At 49.4% G+C, this 15915-nt stretch overlaps 2 protein-coding genes across 4 annotated transcripts in view; both read right to left on the bottom strand.

Moving 5' to 3' along the window:
- Window positions 1-12349, bottom strand: part of PMFBP1 (polyamine modulated factor 1 binding protein 1) — a 53168-nt gene extending 40819 nt beyond the window's left edge. Inside the window, exon 1 of the mRNA XM_039502608.1 lies at window positions 12328-12349. The gene's annotated coding sequence lies outside the window, so the exon portion shown is untranslated. The remainder of the gene's footprint in view (window positions 1-12327) is intronic.
- Window positions 12350-13444: 1095 nt separating this feature from the next.
- Window positions 13445-15915, bottom strand: part of LOC120384228 (mitotic spindle assembly checkpoint protein MAD1-like) — a 268654-nt gene continuing 266183 nt past the window's right edge. For all 3 annotated transcript variants that reach the window (XM_039502618.1, XM_039502616.1, XM_039502617.1), the window contains one exon: window positions 13445-13792. In XM_039502618.1, the coding sequence (XP_039358552.1) occupies window positions 13778-13792 (15 nt within the window). In that variant the 3' untranslated portion in view covers window positions 13445-13777. The remainder of the gene's footprint in view (window positions 13793-15915) is intronic.

Here is a 15915-nt window from a genome sequence, read left to right as displayed (position 1 = left end):
CAAATGCCTTAGCTCATCAGGATGCAGGGAGACAGTGGCTGCTGTGCTTAGACATTGCCTGGAAGTCTCTCCAGAGACAACGCTACTGAATCTCACCTCATTAGCCACTCTCTTGCCTTTGAGGAGGCCTGACCACCTCTGGAAAAGAGCCAGGACTTAAACCAAATGCTCACTAGGTGGCACTGCTGATCTGCACAAATGTCACTTGCGGAGCTCTGCTCCGCCGTAGCCCATGGGCTCTGAGGCCCACAGGGCAGTGGTCTCTGCTGGAATTACACGCGCAGCACGTGCTCCATGTGGTGTACCAGGGCACAACGGCGCTGCACAAGTGTTCGGGCTTAGAGATCACAGCTCTGGACAAGCAGTCCAGTTACTCTCACACCATTTTAGCATGTCCAGCTCTCTCTGCATGGATACCATGCTCCTCACTGGTTTCTGGGGAGAAGAGCTATGTATGCCTGCTGCGTGCCAGGACACCCTGGTGCAGTGCTTGGCATGGCAGCAGGGATGCCTGTCCCTGTGGACAATAGCAGGGGGCACTAGTGAAGCAGGGTGTGAGCTGGATGGACACTGCATCACTCACTGCCTTTGCAGGGAATGGGGAGCTTCAACCAAGCTTTCAGGAGAGCTGGTTTCTGCCCTTCATCCAGCCAGACTTACATCTGTACCTCCCCCTTCATTATCCAACTGCCGGACTGTGGGAACCTCCCTTTCCGTTGGTACCCTGGTGAAGATGGAGGATAGCATCCTCTCCTCTACCGGTGGTGTCTCCATGGGGGCTGTGTGCTGCTCACTTCACCTGGTGCGGTGTTTGTCCGGATGGTCCCCTGAGTTGCTCCAGGCCACCAGGGGCTCTGTGGAGCCTCCTCAGTTACTGTTGGTTCTCAGGTGGGCTGCACGAAGGAGCAGTCCCTCCGTATCCTTTGGCTCACTCCTTGTCCTTATCCTGGCTTCCCGGAGGCAGCACATCACCCTGCTCCATGTCTGGCTCATAGGTGGCCTGGAAATAGTCCTCACTTTCAAGTTGCCCTTCAAGGTCCTTTCTTGCCTCTCCGTGCACAGTCTCCTTTCAGTGCTGGCTTCTTGGTCACTGGCTGGGCTACTGTTCATCCTCCGCCTCCTCTTGTCTGATTCCTCCCCTAGGTTTGCAGGCCCTTGGCTGAGATATTTGGCTCAGCTCTCCTCCACTTTTGAAATCATTCACAATTTCCCCCTTCTGCAGGCGCTCTCCTAGCTCTTACACAGGGGGCCAAATTCTGCCCCCACTTTGCCCACTGAGTCTGTGAGGTTGTCTGAGAAGAGAATTAGACCCAAAGCTTCCCCCCACCAACGTATCATCTAGCTCTGCTGCAGCTCTACTGGCCACCACTCAGCCCGGGCTGCACCATGTACCACGCCACTTGTGACCTGAGTCTGTCGGGCAGGATGCAGGACCTGGAGAATCTGTACGTTACTTCACTGGCACTCTCAGCACAGCTGGACCCCTGACTATGCTACACATGAGAATCCCCAGTCCTCACCCAAGCAGGCCCTGGTCTCACCTCAGGTGAGAGCCTGTGCAGGCCACGCTGCACATGAACAGCACCTGAGGAGCTCAGCAGCCAGACTATACTGAGGGGATCCCGGGAACAGGCCACAAGCCAGCGAGGGGAGAGGTTCCTCAGGAGCCCACCAGCTGGCCTCTGGCAGCTCCTCAGTGAGAATCTCAGGCCTGGTCTACACTACGCGTTTAAACCGGTTTTAGCAGCGTTAAACCGATTTAACGCTGCACCCGTCCACACAATGAGGCCCTTTATATCGATATAAAGGGCTCTTTAAACCAGTTTCTGTCCTCCTCCCCGACGAGAGGAGTAGCGCTGAAATCGGTATTACCATATCGGATTAGGCTTAGTGTGGCCGCAAATCAATGGTATTGGCCTCTGGGCGGTATCCCACAGTGCACCATTGTGACCGCTCTGGACAGCCATCTGAACTCGGATGCACTGGCCAGGTAGACAGGAAAAGCCCCGCGAACTTTTGAATTTCATTTCCTGTTTGCCCAGCGTGGAGCTCTGATCAGCACGGGTGGTGATGCAGTCCCAAATCCAAAAAGAGCTCCAGCATGGACCGTACGGGAGATACTGGATCTGATCGCTGTATGGGGAGGCAAATCTGTTGTATCAGAGCTCCGTTACAGAAGACAAAATGCCAAAGCATTTGAAAATCTCCAGACAGAGGCCACAGCAGGGACTCGGCACAGTGCTGCGTGAGAAGCGTAACGGAAAGCCAAAGAATCAAATGGACGCTCATGGAGGGAGGGAGGGGGGGACTGAGGACTCCAGCTATCCCACAGTCCCCACAGTCTCCGAAAAGCATTTGCATTCTTGGCTGGGCTCCAAGTGCCTGAAGGGTCAAAAAACATTTTCCCGGGTGTTTCAGGGTGTATGTCGTCAATTTACCCCCTTCCCCCCACCCCCGAAAGAAAAGGGAAAAAAATCGTTTCTCGCCTTTTTTCAATGTCACCCTATGTCTACTGCATGCTGCTGGTAGACGGGGTGCTGGAGCGCTAAACAGCAGCATCCTCTCCTCTCCCCTCCCTGGTGGCAGACGGTACAGTGCAGTAGGACTGGTATCCGTCCTCGTCATCAGCCCGTGAGTGCTCCTGGCTGGCCTCGGTGAGGTCGGCTGGGGGCACCTGGGTAAAAATAGGAATGACTCCTGGTCATTCCCAGCAGATGGTACAGAATGGCTGGTAACCGACCTCATCATAGCAACTGGGGGCTGAGCTCTATCAGCCCCCCCCCGTCATGTCTAAAGAAAAGATTCTGTACTGGCTGGACTATCATAGCAGTGGAAGGCTGGTCTCCTCTCCCCTCCTACCCTTTAATGTCCTGCCTGGACTATCATAGCAGCTGGAGGCTTCCTCCCCCTCATTTTCATCTCACTAAAAAGTCTGTGTTTCTTATTCCTGCATTCTTTATTACTTCATCACACAAATGAGGGGACACTGCCATGGTAGCCCAGGAGGGTTGGGGGAGGAGGGAAGCAATGGGTGGGGTTGTTGCAGGGGCACCCCCTAGAATGGCATGCAGCTCATCATTTCTGCGGGATCTCTGGGGCTCTGACACAGAGCGGCTGTGCTCTCTGGTTCTCTAGTACACTTGCCCCATATTCTAGGCAGGACTGACTCTATTTTTAGACAACACATAGGAAGGGAAGGGTCATTCCCATTTTTGCCTATGCGCCCCTGGACGACCTCAGCGAGGCCAGCCAGGAGCACCCATGATAGCAGCAGATGGTACAGAACGACTGATAACCGTCATCTCATCGCCAATTTACAATGGCATGGTAGATGGTACAATATGACTGGTAACCATCTCTGCTATCTTGCGAAGGCAAATGAATGCTGCTGTGTAGCACTCCAGTACCGCGTCTGTCAGCAGCATCCAGTACACATACGGTGACAGTGACAAAAGGCAAAACGGGCTCCATGGTTGCCATGCTATGGCGTCTGCCAGGGCAATCCAGGGAAAAAGGGCGCGAAATGATTGTCTGCCGTTGCTTTCCCAGAGGAAGGATTGAGTGACGACATTTACCCAGAATCACCCGCGACACTGTTTTTGCATTGGGATCTCAACCCAGAATTCCAATGGGCAGAGGAGACTGCGGGAACTATGGGATAGCTACGGGATAGCTACCCACAGTGCAATGCTCCGGAAATCGACACTAGCCTTGGTACATGGATGCACACCGCCGAATTAATGTTTTTAGTGTGGCCACGTGCACTCGATTTTATACAATCTGTTTTACAAAACCGGTTTATGTAAAATCGGAATAATCCTGTAGTGTAGACATACCCTCAGCCAGACACCCGATTCCACACCCACGAGTACAGCCCCTTGTTCTGCTGGGCGGCTTCCTGCTGGGAAAGGCTGAAATTTAACCAAAACCAAGCAGCATGAGGGAACTGAAACTCTTGACCTTCAGCTCCTCAAGGTCGCTTGGATGTCTGGATTTGCTTATGCCAAAATCTGCCAGGCTGCTGGGTTCGCATCCAGCTTCCCCTTCAGCAGTCTGGGGAGAGCAGGCAGTCGTGGCATGCTCGGGCCCCACACTGGCCTGGCTTCAGTCTCTCTCTTTCTCCCTCGCTGAAGTTTTGTGCTTTCTCATAAATAAATATTTTAACTGGAAATTTCCAAGCGTAAGCCAGGCCCAGAATGTGATCTCGCATGTACAGTAATAGAAATCATCAGTTGCCATGACGACCTGTTCTAAGAGCAGACTGCAGTCACATGAGCTGGGAGTGCAGAGTAACAGGAACACATCAGAGAGCAGGGCACTTAACCTCAGTTGCTGCCAGCTATTGTGCAGAATGCAATTGAATTTAGGCCTAATTTCTGATAGTGCAAAGGAACAAAATTTCCCTACAGATTTTAATCTCGATCTGGCAGCAGCAGCCAGTGCTCACAGCCTGGTCAGGCCTTCTTTACAGTCTTATGCTTCACCACTTCATTACTCTTCTTTTTAATAACAGGCGCTTCCCCTCCCACTGCAGCTTTCTGCATGTCCCTCTGCAGCCTGGAAGAAGCACCCTGCGGCAAGGAGTATGGCACAGCCACTTGGGCTGTGCTGCTCCTGCAGCCCTAGGATGATCTTTATTGTAATAACAACAAACAAGAAAAAAAATTTAGAGCTTGAATTTTTGCCCTAAGCATAGTTGGGTTCTTAAGGCCCTTAAGCATCTGTTGAAATGGTTAAGATACATGAATAGTTGAGAGAGACAGGCAGACATGCTGAACAGGTGACTGAAGCCCAAGCCAGGCAGAGGCGATGTTGGTGAGCAGAGGAAAAGCACTCGGAAGAGTCTGCAGTGACAGTGCAGCATCCCCTAGTAAAGGTTCACAGGCACAACTGGCGATTCGGTCCATAGTGCTCCTGGACTTCTCACTGATGCCAAGCTCTCACACAACAGCACCCGTGAGAAACGTTCTCTATCATCTCAAGTTGGCAAAGAGACTCTGCCGAGTGGTGGCTTGGCCTTGGCTACCCACGCCTGTGTCACCACGCATCTAGTCAGCAGCAATGCAGAGTATGTGGGCATGAAGCCATCAGCCTTCAGGAAACTCCAGCTGGTACAAAATGTGGCAGCGTCTCCTCAGCAACACAGGCCACTGCAAGAACCATCACTGCTCTGTATTCTGACTTCCCCAAAACATCAAGTCATGTTCAAAGTCCCAGCTCTTATCTTCAAGGAGCTCCGTGGCCAGGGCCTCATAAGCGCCTTATAATCCAGGATGAGGGCTATGGACAACTCCTCTGCTCCGACCACAACAGAACTGTCTGCAATAAAAGCAAAGCTTGTCTGCAGGAGACAGTGTCTTCTCAGGGACCTGTCCTACCTTAGGTACCCGACTCCACTACTGTAGCATCAAGAGCCTCACAATCTTTCCGATACTTCTCTCCACTCCCCTGCGCAGCAGGCAGGGCCGTCATCCCCACTGTACAGATGGGAGGGGGCTCGGAGAGACTCAGCCCACACAGGGAACGAGTGGTGGAGTAAGGAAGTGAACCTAGATCCTTGAGACCCCAGGCTAAGGCCCTAACCACTGGACCATGCATCCTGCCTGCCAAGCATGTGGAACAAACTCTCACAGGAACTGAGCCATCCCAACCCTCCCACACGCCGCTCCCTGTGCCAGACACACTTCTCGGACAGAACCATGGAGCACTGGGGGCATTCCAAACCAAAGCACTCCACTGCACACCCAATTCTCCCCCAGGCGGGGACATGGATGAGAACAAACTGTACGTGACAGATGTTAGTCACATCCCTTGGGAATGAGGGACTGGAAGGGACTCCTGTCACCAAGGTCAGACCCCTGAAATCACAGGCCACCCGTCATTTAATCTTGTTCATAAATGTAGAAAGCTCCATCTTAAACCCAGTGAGGGTGTTTGCCCCCCTGCTCCTGTGGGAGGAGGGTCCAGAATGTCCCTCCTCTGATGGCTAGAAACCGTCTGCTCATTTCCAGCCTCAATTTATTAAGGGCCACTTCATTTCCATTTGTTCTTGTGCCAACTTTGTCTTCAGCTTATATAGCTCTTCACCCTCCCTGGTGTTTGCCACCGATGTGTTTCTACAGCAATCAGATCCCCCCTAGCTGGAGTTTCACTAGGCTAAACAAACTAAGCTCTTTTAGTCCTGTAACAGGGTGGCTTGTCCCTTAAGAGCTGAAGGGCCTATAGCCAGCCAACCCGGATTACTAAAAAGGTACACCTGGGCTGGAACTGGTAGGGGCTGGAAGTGGCCTGCCGAAGCAGGAAGACCTGGGAGGAGGATGTGGCTGAGAGGAGAAGGAAGCCAGGGTCAGAGGACTGCTCTCCAGCAAGAAAGGGAAGGGACTGGCAGCTTCAGGTGAAGCAGATTGGGACCGAGGAAGAGCTCCAAGTATGGCAGAAGAACCAGGCCAAGTATGAACTTTTGGGTTATGGTTATGGACTTTATTCTGGGGCCCTGAGGGCTGTTTGAACCATTTCTGCTATTAAACTAGCCCTGGATGGGGGTGCTGTTAGCCACGAGACAGAGAGTGGAGTTTTTAGGGCTGAGGCTAACAGGGGGAAGGTGCCTGCAAAGCAACCCCTAGGCATGAAAAGGCCAGGGCTGGCCTTACCATGAGGCGAACTGAGGCGGCCGCCTCAGGTGCCAGACTGTGAGGGGGCGCCACTAGGACCCAGAGTGTAGAAAATCATATCTGGTGCTGATGCATATGTATTCTCTCTGCTCTAGATGCACAGAGATGGTGGAGTGCGGTGCTGGAGGAAGGAGGGCACAAGAGGCATAACAGGCAGGCAGGAGAAAAGGTGAGAGGGAATAACAGAAAGCAGCAGGAGCTGCAGGGAGAGAGAGGAGGAGGGAGGAGCCTCTTATGTACATGTCTAGCACCCCAGCAACCTGGACTGATTAACACCAGCTTCTCAGGGAGCTTCCTGTTTCCTGCTGCTTCCCTGAACCCACTTGAGGAGAACTGGCAGTCAACTGAAGTAGTAGGAGCCAGTTAGGCCCTTAAAATGCTGATATCTTCCCTCACTCAGGCCCTGCTACCAGCCTGCTTATTTGTCCCCTTCAGTTGAGTGTTGAGAGCCACTATAGCTGGCACAGAACAGCAGTCATGAGTGAAAGAAGAAAACACAACTCTGGGGCAGCATTCAGAAAAAGAAAGAAAGCAAAGGACGCTTTTCTAGCTAAAGAGGAAGGAGTTCTCCTGAGATACACAGACACAAACATTCACAGTGAGCCTTCCGGCCCCAGTGAGGATGGGAGTGGTGAGGAGATGCCTGATCTTCCAGTTAGTCACAGTGCAGGTGACCTGGCAGCTACTGCAGCATCCATATCTCCATCTCAAATGGATGTAACCATGCACATTCCTGAAGAAAAGTGTATGTCAGCACTACCGCCCTACCCACGTATCGGCGCGATCGCGCGATTCAGGATCGATTATATCATCGCTCATCTAGGACGCGATATATCGATCACATCGATCCCACCGTGAGAGGACGGAAAATCGATATAAAGATACTTACTTCTCAGCGTTTATTCACGTAGCTGAAGTTGCGTATCTTATATCGATTTTTCCCCTTAGTGTAGACCAGCCCTCAGAGAAGAGTGTGGTGGAGGCGCAAGAAACAGCTGTTGCTGAGTTTAGTTCCTTAAGTCTAGATGATCCAGGACTGTGGACCCATTTGAGCAGTAGCCTGAGGGACTTCCTTGTACAGCATGGGCCACAGCAAGTGAAAAACTTCATGTTCCCCAAAGACAATGAAAATAGAAGTTTCCATCCAATACATTACTGGTGTGAAATCCCCAATGGTGACAAAGTGGAAAGGCCATGGCTTATGTACTCAAAAACCCAGATTGCTGCATACTGTTTTTGTTGCAAACTCTTCCAGTCTAATGTTCCAGCCACATTGGGTTCTACAGGAACAAAGGACTGGAAAAATCTGGTTAGACATCTGTCATGCCATGAGAAGGCAGGAAATCACCAGAGAGCATTCCATAGGTGGAAAGAGCTTGAGATGAGACTAAGGTTAAAGGCCACCATAGATGATCAGAATCAAGAGAAGATTGCATCAGAGTCTCTTTACTGGCAACATGTTCTGAAAAGGCTCACTGGCATTGTGAGAATGCTTGCTACCTAAAACCTAGCACTGCGTGGCACTTCAGATCAGCTGTATGTGCCAAACAATGGAAACTTCCTTAAAATTGTGGCGCTGATGGCTGAGTTTGATGCTGTACTCCAGGAGCATCTAAGAAGAGTCACCACCCAAGAAATGTACACACCCATTACCTTGGAAAAAACAATTCAAAATGAGATCATACAGTTACTGGCAACAAAAGTCAAACAGAAGATTATGGCAGATCTGAAGTCAGCAAGATATTATTCTGTTATTCTGGACTGCACACCTGACATCAGCCATACGGAACAAATGACATTAATGGTGCGTTTTGTAATAACAACAGAACCTAATGAAAATGTCCCTGCAATGGTGACTGTCAGAGAGCATTTTCTAGAATTTATTGACATTGATGATACTACAGGAGCTGGTATGACAAATGTGCTCCTTAAAAAGCTGGAAGATACGGGAATTGCGATAGCTGACATGAGAGGTCAGGTCTACGATAATGGTGCCAACATGAAAGGAAAGAACAGAGGAGTGCAGACACGGATCCGAGAGTTAAACCTTCGAGCTTTTTTTGTCCCATGCAGTTCTCATTCATTGAACTTGGTGGTCAGTGATGCAGCATCAGCTTCTAGTGAGGCTGCTGAATTTTTTAATGTAATTCAAAGCACCTATGTATTTTAATCTGCATCAACTCATCGATGGCAAATTTTGAAGCAGCATCTGGGAACATCCTCTCTGACACTGAAACCACTGAGTGCGACACGATGGGAAAGTCGAGTGGAGGCGATAAAGCCTATCAAACACCAAATTGGGAAGACAGATGATGCCATAGTTGCCATTATGGAGGATAATGCTATGACAGGAACTGTTCGTAGGAGAACAGTAGCAGAGGGAAATGGAATAACCAGAAACATACATAACTTCAAATTTCTGTGTGGCTTAGTGTTGTGGCAGGACATACTGTTTGAAATAAATGTCGTAAGCAAGAGACTCCAAGGTGTTGACCTTGATATATCTGGAGCAATGAAACAACTGGACAAAGCAAAATCATACCTACAGTCTTACTGGTCAGAGGAGGGATTTCAAAACGTTCTGAAGAGTGCACAGAAGTGGGCAGAGGAACTTCACACTGAAGCTATTTTCCCACCCATTCAAGAATACAAGAGTCACCGAAGAAGACATTTTGATTACGAGGCATGGAATAATCCCATAAAAGATCCCAAACAACAATTCAAAGTTGAATTCTTTAACCAGGTGCTAGGGGGGAGGGATAGCTCAGTGGTTTGAGCATTGGCCTGCTAAACCCAGGGTTGTGAGTTCAATCCTTAAGGAGGCCACTTAAGGATCTGGGGCAAAAAATTGGTCCTGCTAGTGAAGGCAGGGGGCTGGACTCAATGACCTTTCAAGGTCCCTTCCAGTTCTAGGAGATTGGTATATCTCCAATTATTACCTATTGTGCAATACAGTCAGTTGAAAAACATTTCATGCAGTTCAAGGAACACAGCAGTATATTTGGGATGTTGTATGATATTCCAAAACTCCTCACTATACCTGAAGAAGACCTACACCAGCAATGCAGGGCACTAGAGACAGTGTTGACACATGATGACATATGCGATATTGATGCAAACAATTTAGGTGATGAACTGAAAGCCCTTTCAAGATACATTTCAGCAGGATCAACTCCAAAGGCTGTTCTGGAATATATGTGCACAAATAAGATGACCACCTTCTTTCCTAATGCTTTTGTTGTTTTGTGCATACTCCTAACACTTCCTGTAAGAGTTGCCAGTGAAGAACGCAGCTTCTCCAAGCTGAAGTTAATAAAAACACATCTACGCTCCATAATGACACAGGAGAGCCTTGCAACCATCTCCATAGAGCATAAGCTGGCCCAGACTGTGGACCTTCAGCAGGGAGCAGTTCAGATCTTTGCAACCAAGGCGGCCCGGAAAGCACCACTTTGATTATTCAAACAGATAAAAATGCCAGTGTTTACTATGCAGATAAGAAAAGTTACATTTGCTGTTCAGGCATTTTAAGTCGTTAATTCTTCTTTATTGGGGTAGGTAGCAGAGCAGTACCATGAGAGGAGTAGAACAGGAAGAAGGCAGAATTGAGACCTTTCAAAGTTTGGGCCCAAGTGAGGGGGCATGGGGGCATCATTTGAGCTCCCCACCTTAGGGCCAAAATGTTGTGGGCCGGCCCTGCAAAAGGCACTCAGTAAACAGCAACCCTGCTACAACTCTTCTCTTGTCAGATCAGCCCTCCATTCCCTGCTCATCCTCGCAGCCCTTCTCTGAACCCGCTCCAGTTCTAATTCATCTTTCTTGAACATGGGTAACCAGAATTCTAGTGTGTCCCAGATGAGGCCGGGTCTGGATTAAGAAATCAATTATCTTATCTGGTAAATTTATGTTATGTTTTATCCCATTCCTTTTACCTCCAAGTCTTTAATTATTTTTTCCTTCAGAATTTTTTCTGAAGTCTTGCATACTGTTGAGGTCAGACTAACAGGTCTGCAGGAGCCTGGTTCACTCCCCCCTTCCCTCTCTTATCTATAGAGACTATGTTTGCCATTTTCTAGTCATATGGGACCACTCCAATTATATTTGCTACTGGATTAGCAATCTCATGTCCCAGTTCTTTCAGTATTCTGGGATGGGGATTATCCGGTCCTCCTGATTTGGGCACATTAAGGTCTTTGAGTTTTGTTTTCATCTCAGATCTGGTAATTTCCATGTCTATACACTCATTCCCATTAATCATCCTGCCCTTTCACCCACATTCTACATTAGCTTTATTGAAGACTGAAGCAAACATTCATTTCGTTTTTTGACCATACCTAGATTATCCATAATCTCTGCTAATTAAATAACAGGCAGCAGGGTTAAGGAAATATAAGGAATTAGTTCTTCACACAACACACAGTCAACCTGTGGAACTCATTGCCAGCGTATATGGTAAAGGCTAAAAGTATAACTAGGTTCAAAAAAGAATTAGACCTATCCTCCATGAGTTTATCTATCAATGGCTATTAGCCAAGGTGGCCAGGGTTTCCCTAGCCTTGGATTGCTGGAAGCTAGGACTGGACGACAGGGAATGGATGACTCAATAATTGCCCTGCTTTGTTCATTCCCTCTGAAGCACTTGGCATTGGCCACTGTTGGAAGACATGATCCTGGGCTAGCTGGACCATTGGTCTGACCCAGTATGGCTGTTCTTATGTATCTCATCCTCACTGCATAGGGGCCCCACTTCTTTTTCTGATTTCTCTTTATTTATGTGGCTAAATACCTTTTTACTTTGTTTTTAATTTGCAAGGTCTAACTGAGCTTGACTGTTGGCAAATTTCACTTTATCCCTATACTTTTTGACCTCCAAGATGTAGTCCTCTTTGTTGACCAATCTCTTCTTCCATGCCTTGTAGGCACTCTGCGTCCTCCTACTATCCTTTGGGAGGCGGTGATTCATCCAGTTAGGTCTGGACCCCTTTCCCACAAGCTTTACTTGTTTGGAATGCAAATTCCAGATAGCTTTTGCACCTTTGACTTGAAGAAATTCAAAGCCTCTTACACATTTAAGTCCCTGAGCTCTTCAGTCCAGTTGTCTTTGCTAATTTGTTCCCTCAGTTTCCCAAAGTCTGTCCTTTTCAAATAAAAAACCTTAGTTACTGGTCTAATTATCCTTCCATTTAATTTAAACTGAATCAACTTGTGATCACTTGAGCCAACGTTATTAGATACAGCCTATTCCCATTATTTCTATAATGTCCTCACTACTTACCAAAATCGAGTCGAAAATAGTATTGCCTCTTGCTGGTTCAGTGACTATTTGGTGAAGAAATATGTTGTCTATCATATCTTGGAATAACTAGGCATGACCATTATTAGTAGCATTTGTTCTCCAATCTATATCTAAGAAGTTAGTCTTCCATAATGGCATGATTTCTGGTAGTGTTTCTCTCTCTATTCATATCTAAACTTGACCCCTAATAGAACCTTTCTCACAATCATTCCCCAAGGTGATTTTGACCCAGACTGACTCAGTTTTATCCATACTCTCACTTCTTATTTCTTTACAGTCTACTGCACTATAGATGTACAACACTAGCCTACCACCTTTACCTTTATTTCTCTGTCCTGAACAGTGTATACCCGCCAATACCTGAATTCCAGCGTGGCTGCTAGTTCACCATCTTTCTGTTAGCCCTGTAATGTCCAGGTTCACGTCCTGCACTAGTAGTTCTTGTTCTTCCAGTTTGTTGCTCAGGCTCTTCACACTAGTGTTGAAATATCTCAGTTGTTTCTCTCTGACCTCACTCAGTCTCACTTCCTGCACTGCAGGAGGGTATTCAGATACTAGGGGGATGAGGGCAGTAAAAGGACCTGTACAGAACAGAACAGAATCAGAGAGAGCTTTGGCAGACATCATGGGGTCTTGCACTCGACATCCCAGCAACAAGGATGAGAGCTGGGCTCCCTGACAAGTCTGCTCCAAGGCCCTTGGAGTCCCTGCACTGCTTGTATTAACATGCTTGTAACTCACAGAAGAAGCTCTGGGGTGGGGCTGGTAGCCACCGAACACTCCCTGCAAACCCTGAGCAGAATTCAGCATCTCCTGCCTCCTTTTACGCCCTGTGACGAGGCCTGAGATGGAAGCTGACACTTCAGCTTCAGAACAAGCTGTTCTTGCTCCTGGGCTCTGATGTTTAGGGGAAAGGGAGGCACCACTTCCAGGGGCGGTTCCAGGCCCCAGCACACCAAGCGCGTGCCTGGGGCGGCAAGCCGCGGGGGGTGCTCTGCCGGTCGCCGGGAGGGCGGCAGGCAGGCAGCCTTCGGCGGCATGCCTGCGGAGGCCCGCTGGTCCCGTGGCTCCGGTGGACCTCCCTCAGGTGTGCCTGCAGAGGGTCCACTAGTCCCGCGGCTTCAGTGGAGCCGCGGGACCAGCAGACCCTCCCCAGGCATGCCTGTGGGAGGTCCACCGGAGCTGTGGGACCGGCGACTGGCAGAGCGCCCCCCGCGGCTTGCCGCCCTGCTTGGGGTGGCGAAATGTCTAGAGCCGCCCCTGACCACTTCTCTGCAATCCAAGGTCAGGTCCCATTAGTGGTCAGGCTGGACACAAGGAAAGGGAGAGACACTCCTTCTCTGACTGTCCTCATCAGGCTCTTGCTTTTGCAGTGACTTCCCCATTATTAGTGTCACTTCTTAGTGACTAGGAGCCTGTTTTAATAGCTAAACAGAGACCATCTGGAGCTGAGATCTAAGGATGAACGCAACTGAGCTCAAGACACCCATTAGTAACTTTTAATAGGGGAGCGGAGTGGAAAAGCTCATGTGTTTGATTCCAACTGCAAAGCGAAAGGTGACAGTCACTTCACCTTAGGTGAAGCTGGAACAGAGGGGAAGGGAGGTAGCTGCACTGGCTGCAGATCATGGTCGGATTTCTGGGCTACAGTCTGATCTTCAGGATCACTTCTCCACCCACAACAGCTCACTTCTCCAAGTACAGCGTGTATGTGGACACAGATAGAAGGGAGCATGGGAGCATGGAGCAGCTGGTGCTATTAGCAGTGCTGTATGCACAGAACAGGGGAGCAGTGCAGGTCACTCTCTTGCTAAAGAGGAAATATCTGGTGAGAAATGAAAAGGTTTTGTATTAGAGATCAATAATCAGGCAGAAATTCTCACACTAGGAGCAAAGGGAGCCATACAACATTGCTCCCTTCACAGCTGGGTCCTACACAGCACCTAGGAGGTGAACCTGAGGTTCCCACCATCACCTCCTCTTCTGGCACCTTAGTTTCCTTTCTGACAAAGAAGATTCCAGCTTAAACCCCAGGACAAACCTACCCTGCAGATTTCTGCTGAAGCGAAAAACAACGTCCTGCTACTGCTGATAACCTGGGGTGCAGAATTAAGTCTCACTATAAATATATGCTAGCAGTCGTTACCATGGTACCTTACCAAGGAGTTCCGAATCTTCTGTTGTTTTAAGTGTCGTGTTTAGAGCTCACTAGAAGGAGCCAGACGGAGCGCTCTGGAGACGGAAGCTCTCTACCCACAGCAGATCCAGGCCTGGCAGCTGCAGTGCTAGCTTCCTCCCACTGCCTGCGCTGGAGGCAATGTCTGTCTCCATGGCCAATGTGCCTTTTGGCTCTGTGTCAGGATATTACCAGAGCCCCGATTTGTGCCTGTTGTGATGGTCGCCTTGTGACATGGACACAGCTCAGTAGAAAGTGAACGAGGACACATGCTACCAAACAGCTATTGGAGGGGAACAACTAAGGACTTCTCTATGGGGGGAAATTTCCTGGCCCAGCTACACCAGAAGTTATTCTGCTATTGTTACAGCGGCGCCAGTCCCCATGAGGACACTGCTCATGTAGACAAGCCCTAGGCTAGGGCAGATTCAGATCAGTGAGCTGGAGGTTACAGATTCTGTATCTCCAGCCCAGTCTCATGACCAGTGCAGCTACATCTGCTCACACATCATATATGTTCTGAGACAATACAGTCACATGTACCCAGCTTTCTGCACCCACCCTGCCTTGCAGCTCTGCCAGCCAGAACTGTCCTCACCATTTGAGAGCTGGTATTTGCCTATGATATAGCAACATTTGCCATTTGCATTGGTGCAAAGCGGTAAAAAACAACAACAACAACAAAGGTTTGCAGGGAGCTTTAGGTTTCTGACAAGCTAAAAAGTCTGCTGGTTGGAGCACGTAACTGTTCATGCCATGCTGCCTGTTTCCAGATATGCCTTGTTCTCTCAGAGCAGGGCTGTGTCCTGACTATCCTGTGGTTGCCCTGGGTCAACTGGTTATTCCTCATTTTGTTTTTCATCCTTTGAGGTGCATTGTTTTTTCTCCCCACGACCTGGTGAAGCAATGAGCTATGCATGAGGAAAAGGGGTCAAGCCATGCAGAGGTGTGCCTGAACTCGGCACTCGGAGGCACGCCACATGTCCACTGCATCATGAGTGTGCTTTTAAAACAGGCGTTTAGGTAACACCCCAGTCACCCATCAGGCAGCATTTGTGTATATTAACTATCCTGGGCTCAGGGGCGGCTCTAGGATTTGCGCCGCCCCAAGCAGGGCGGCACGCCGCGGGGGGCGCTCTGGCGGTCGCCGGTCCCGCGGCTCCGGTGGACCTCCTGCAGACGTGCCTGCGGGAGGTCCACCGGAGCCGCCTGCCGCCCTCCCGCGGGACGCCGCCCCAAGCGCGCGCTTGGCGCGCTGGGGTCTGGAGCCGGCCCTGCCTGGGCTTCTCTTTGGAGCACGGATTTGCCATATGTAACGCATAAGTTGTTTCCACCTTGATCAAGTTTTGTCAAGTCCAGCAAAGGCGCTAGTGCTCCATGAGGACCAGATCAAGACCAGATTTCAATTTCCAAACACTTCTGCTCTAATGCAGCCTAAAAAAATGTGGTTAGAATCTCTTTAGAACCAGAAACAAACTCAATAATTACTGATGAGGCTCGTAAATCTTTGCAAATCTTGGACAGAGCATCCATCACCCTGGAAAATTCCAGGTCCAAAGAGGCATATGAAAATGGGAGCTTTGAAGGGAGAATAGTTTGCAACTTCTCTCTCTTGTTACTGTGGTACCTGTCAGACCATCCTGTAACCGTAACCTATTATAATACACAGCACTTACAAGTGTGTGGGGATATAGATCAGGGGTCGGCAACCTCTGGCATGTGGCTCGCCAGGGTAAGCCGTGGGAAGCCGTGGCCAGCACATCCTTCACCCG

This window comes from Mauremys reevesii, linkage group 16, assembly GCF_016161935.1.
Source record: "Mauremys reevesii isolate NIE-2019 linkage group 16, ASM1616193v1, whole genome shotgun sequence".
NCBI lineage: Eukaryota > Metazoa > Chordata > Testudines > Geoemydidae > Mauremys > Mauremys reevesii.
Note: the sequence above shows the minus strand (reverse complement) of the source record. Positions and strands in the feature narration are given on the sequence as shown.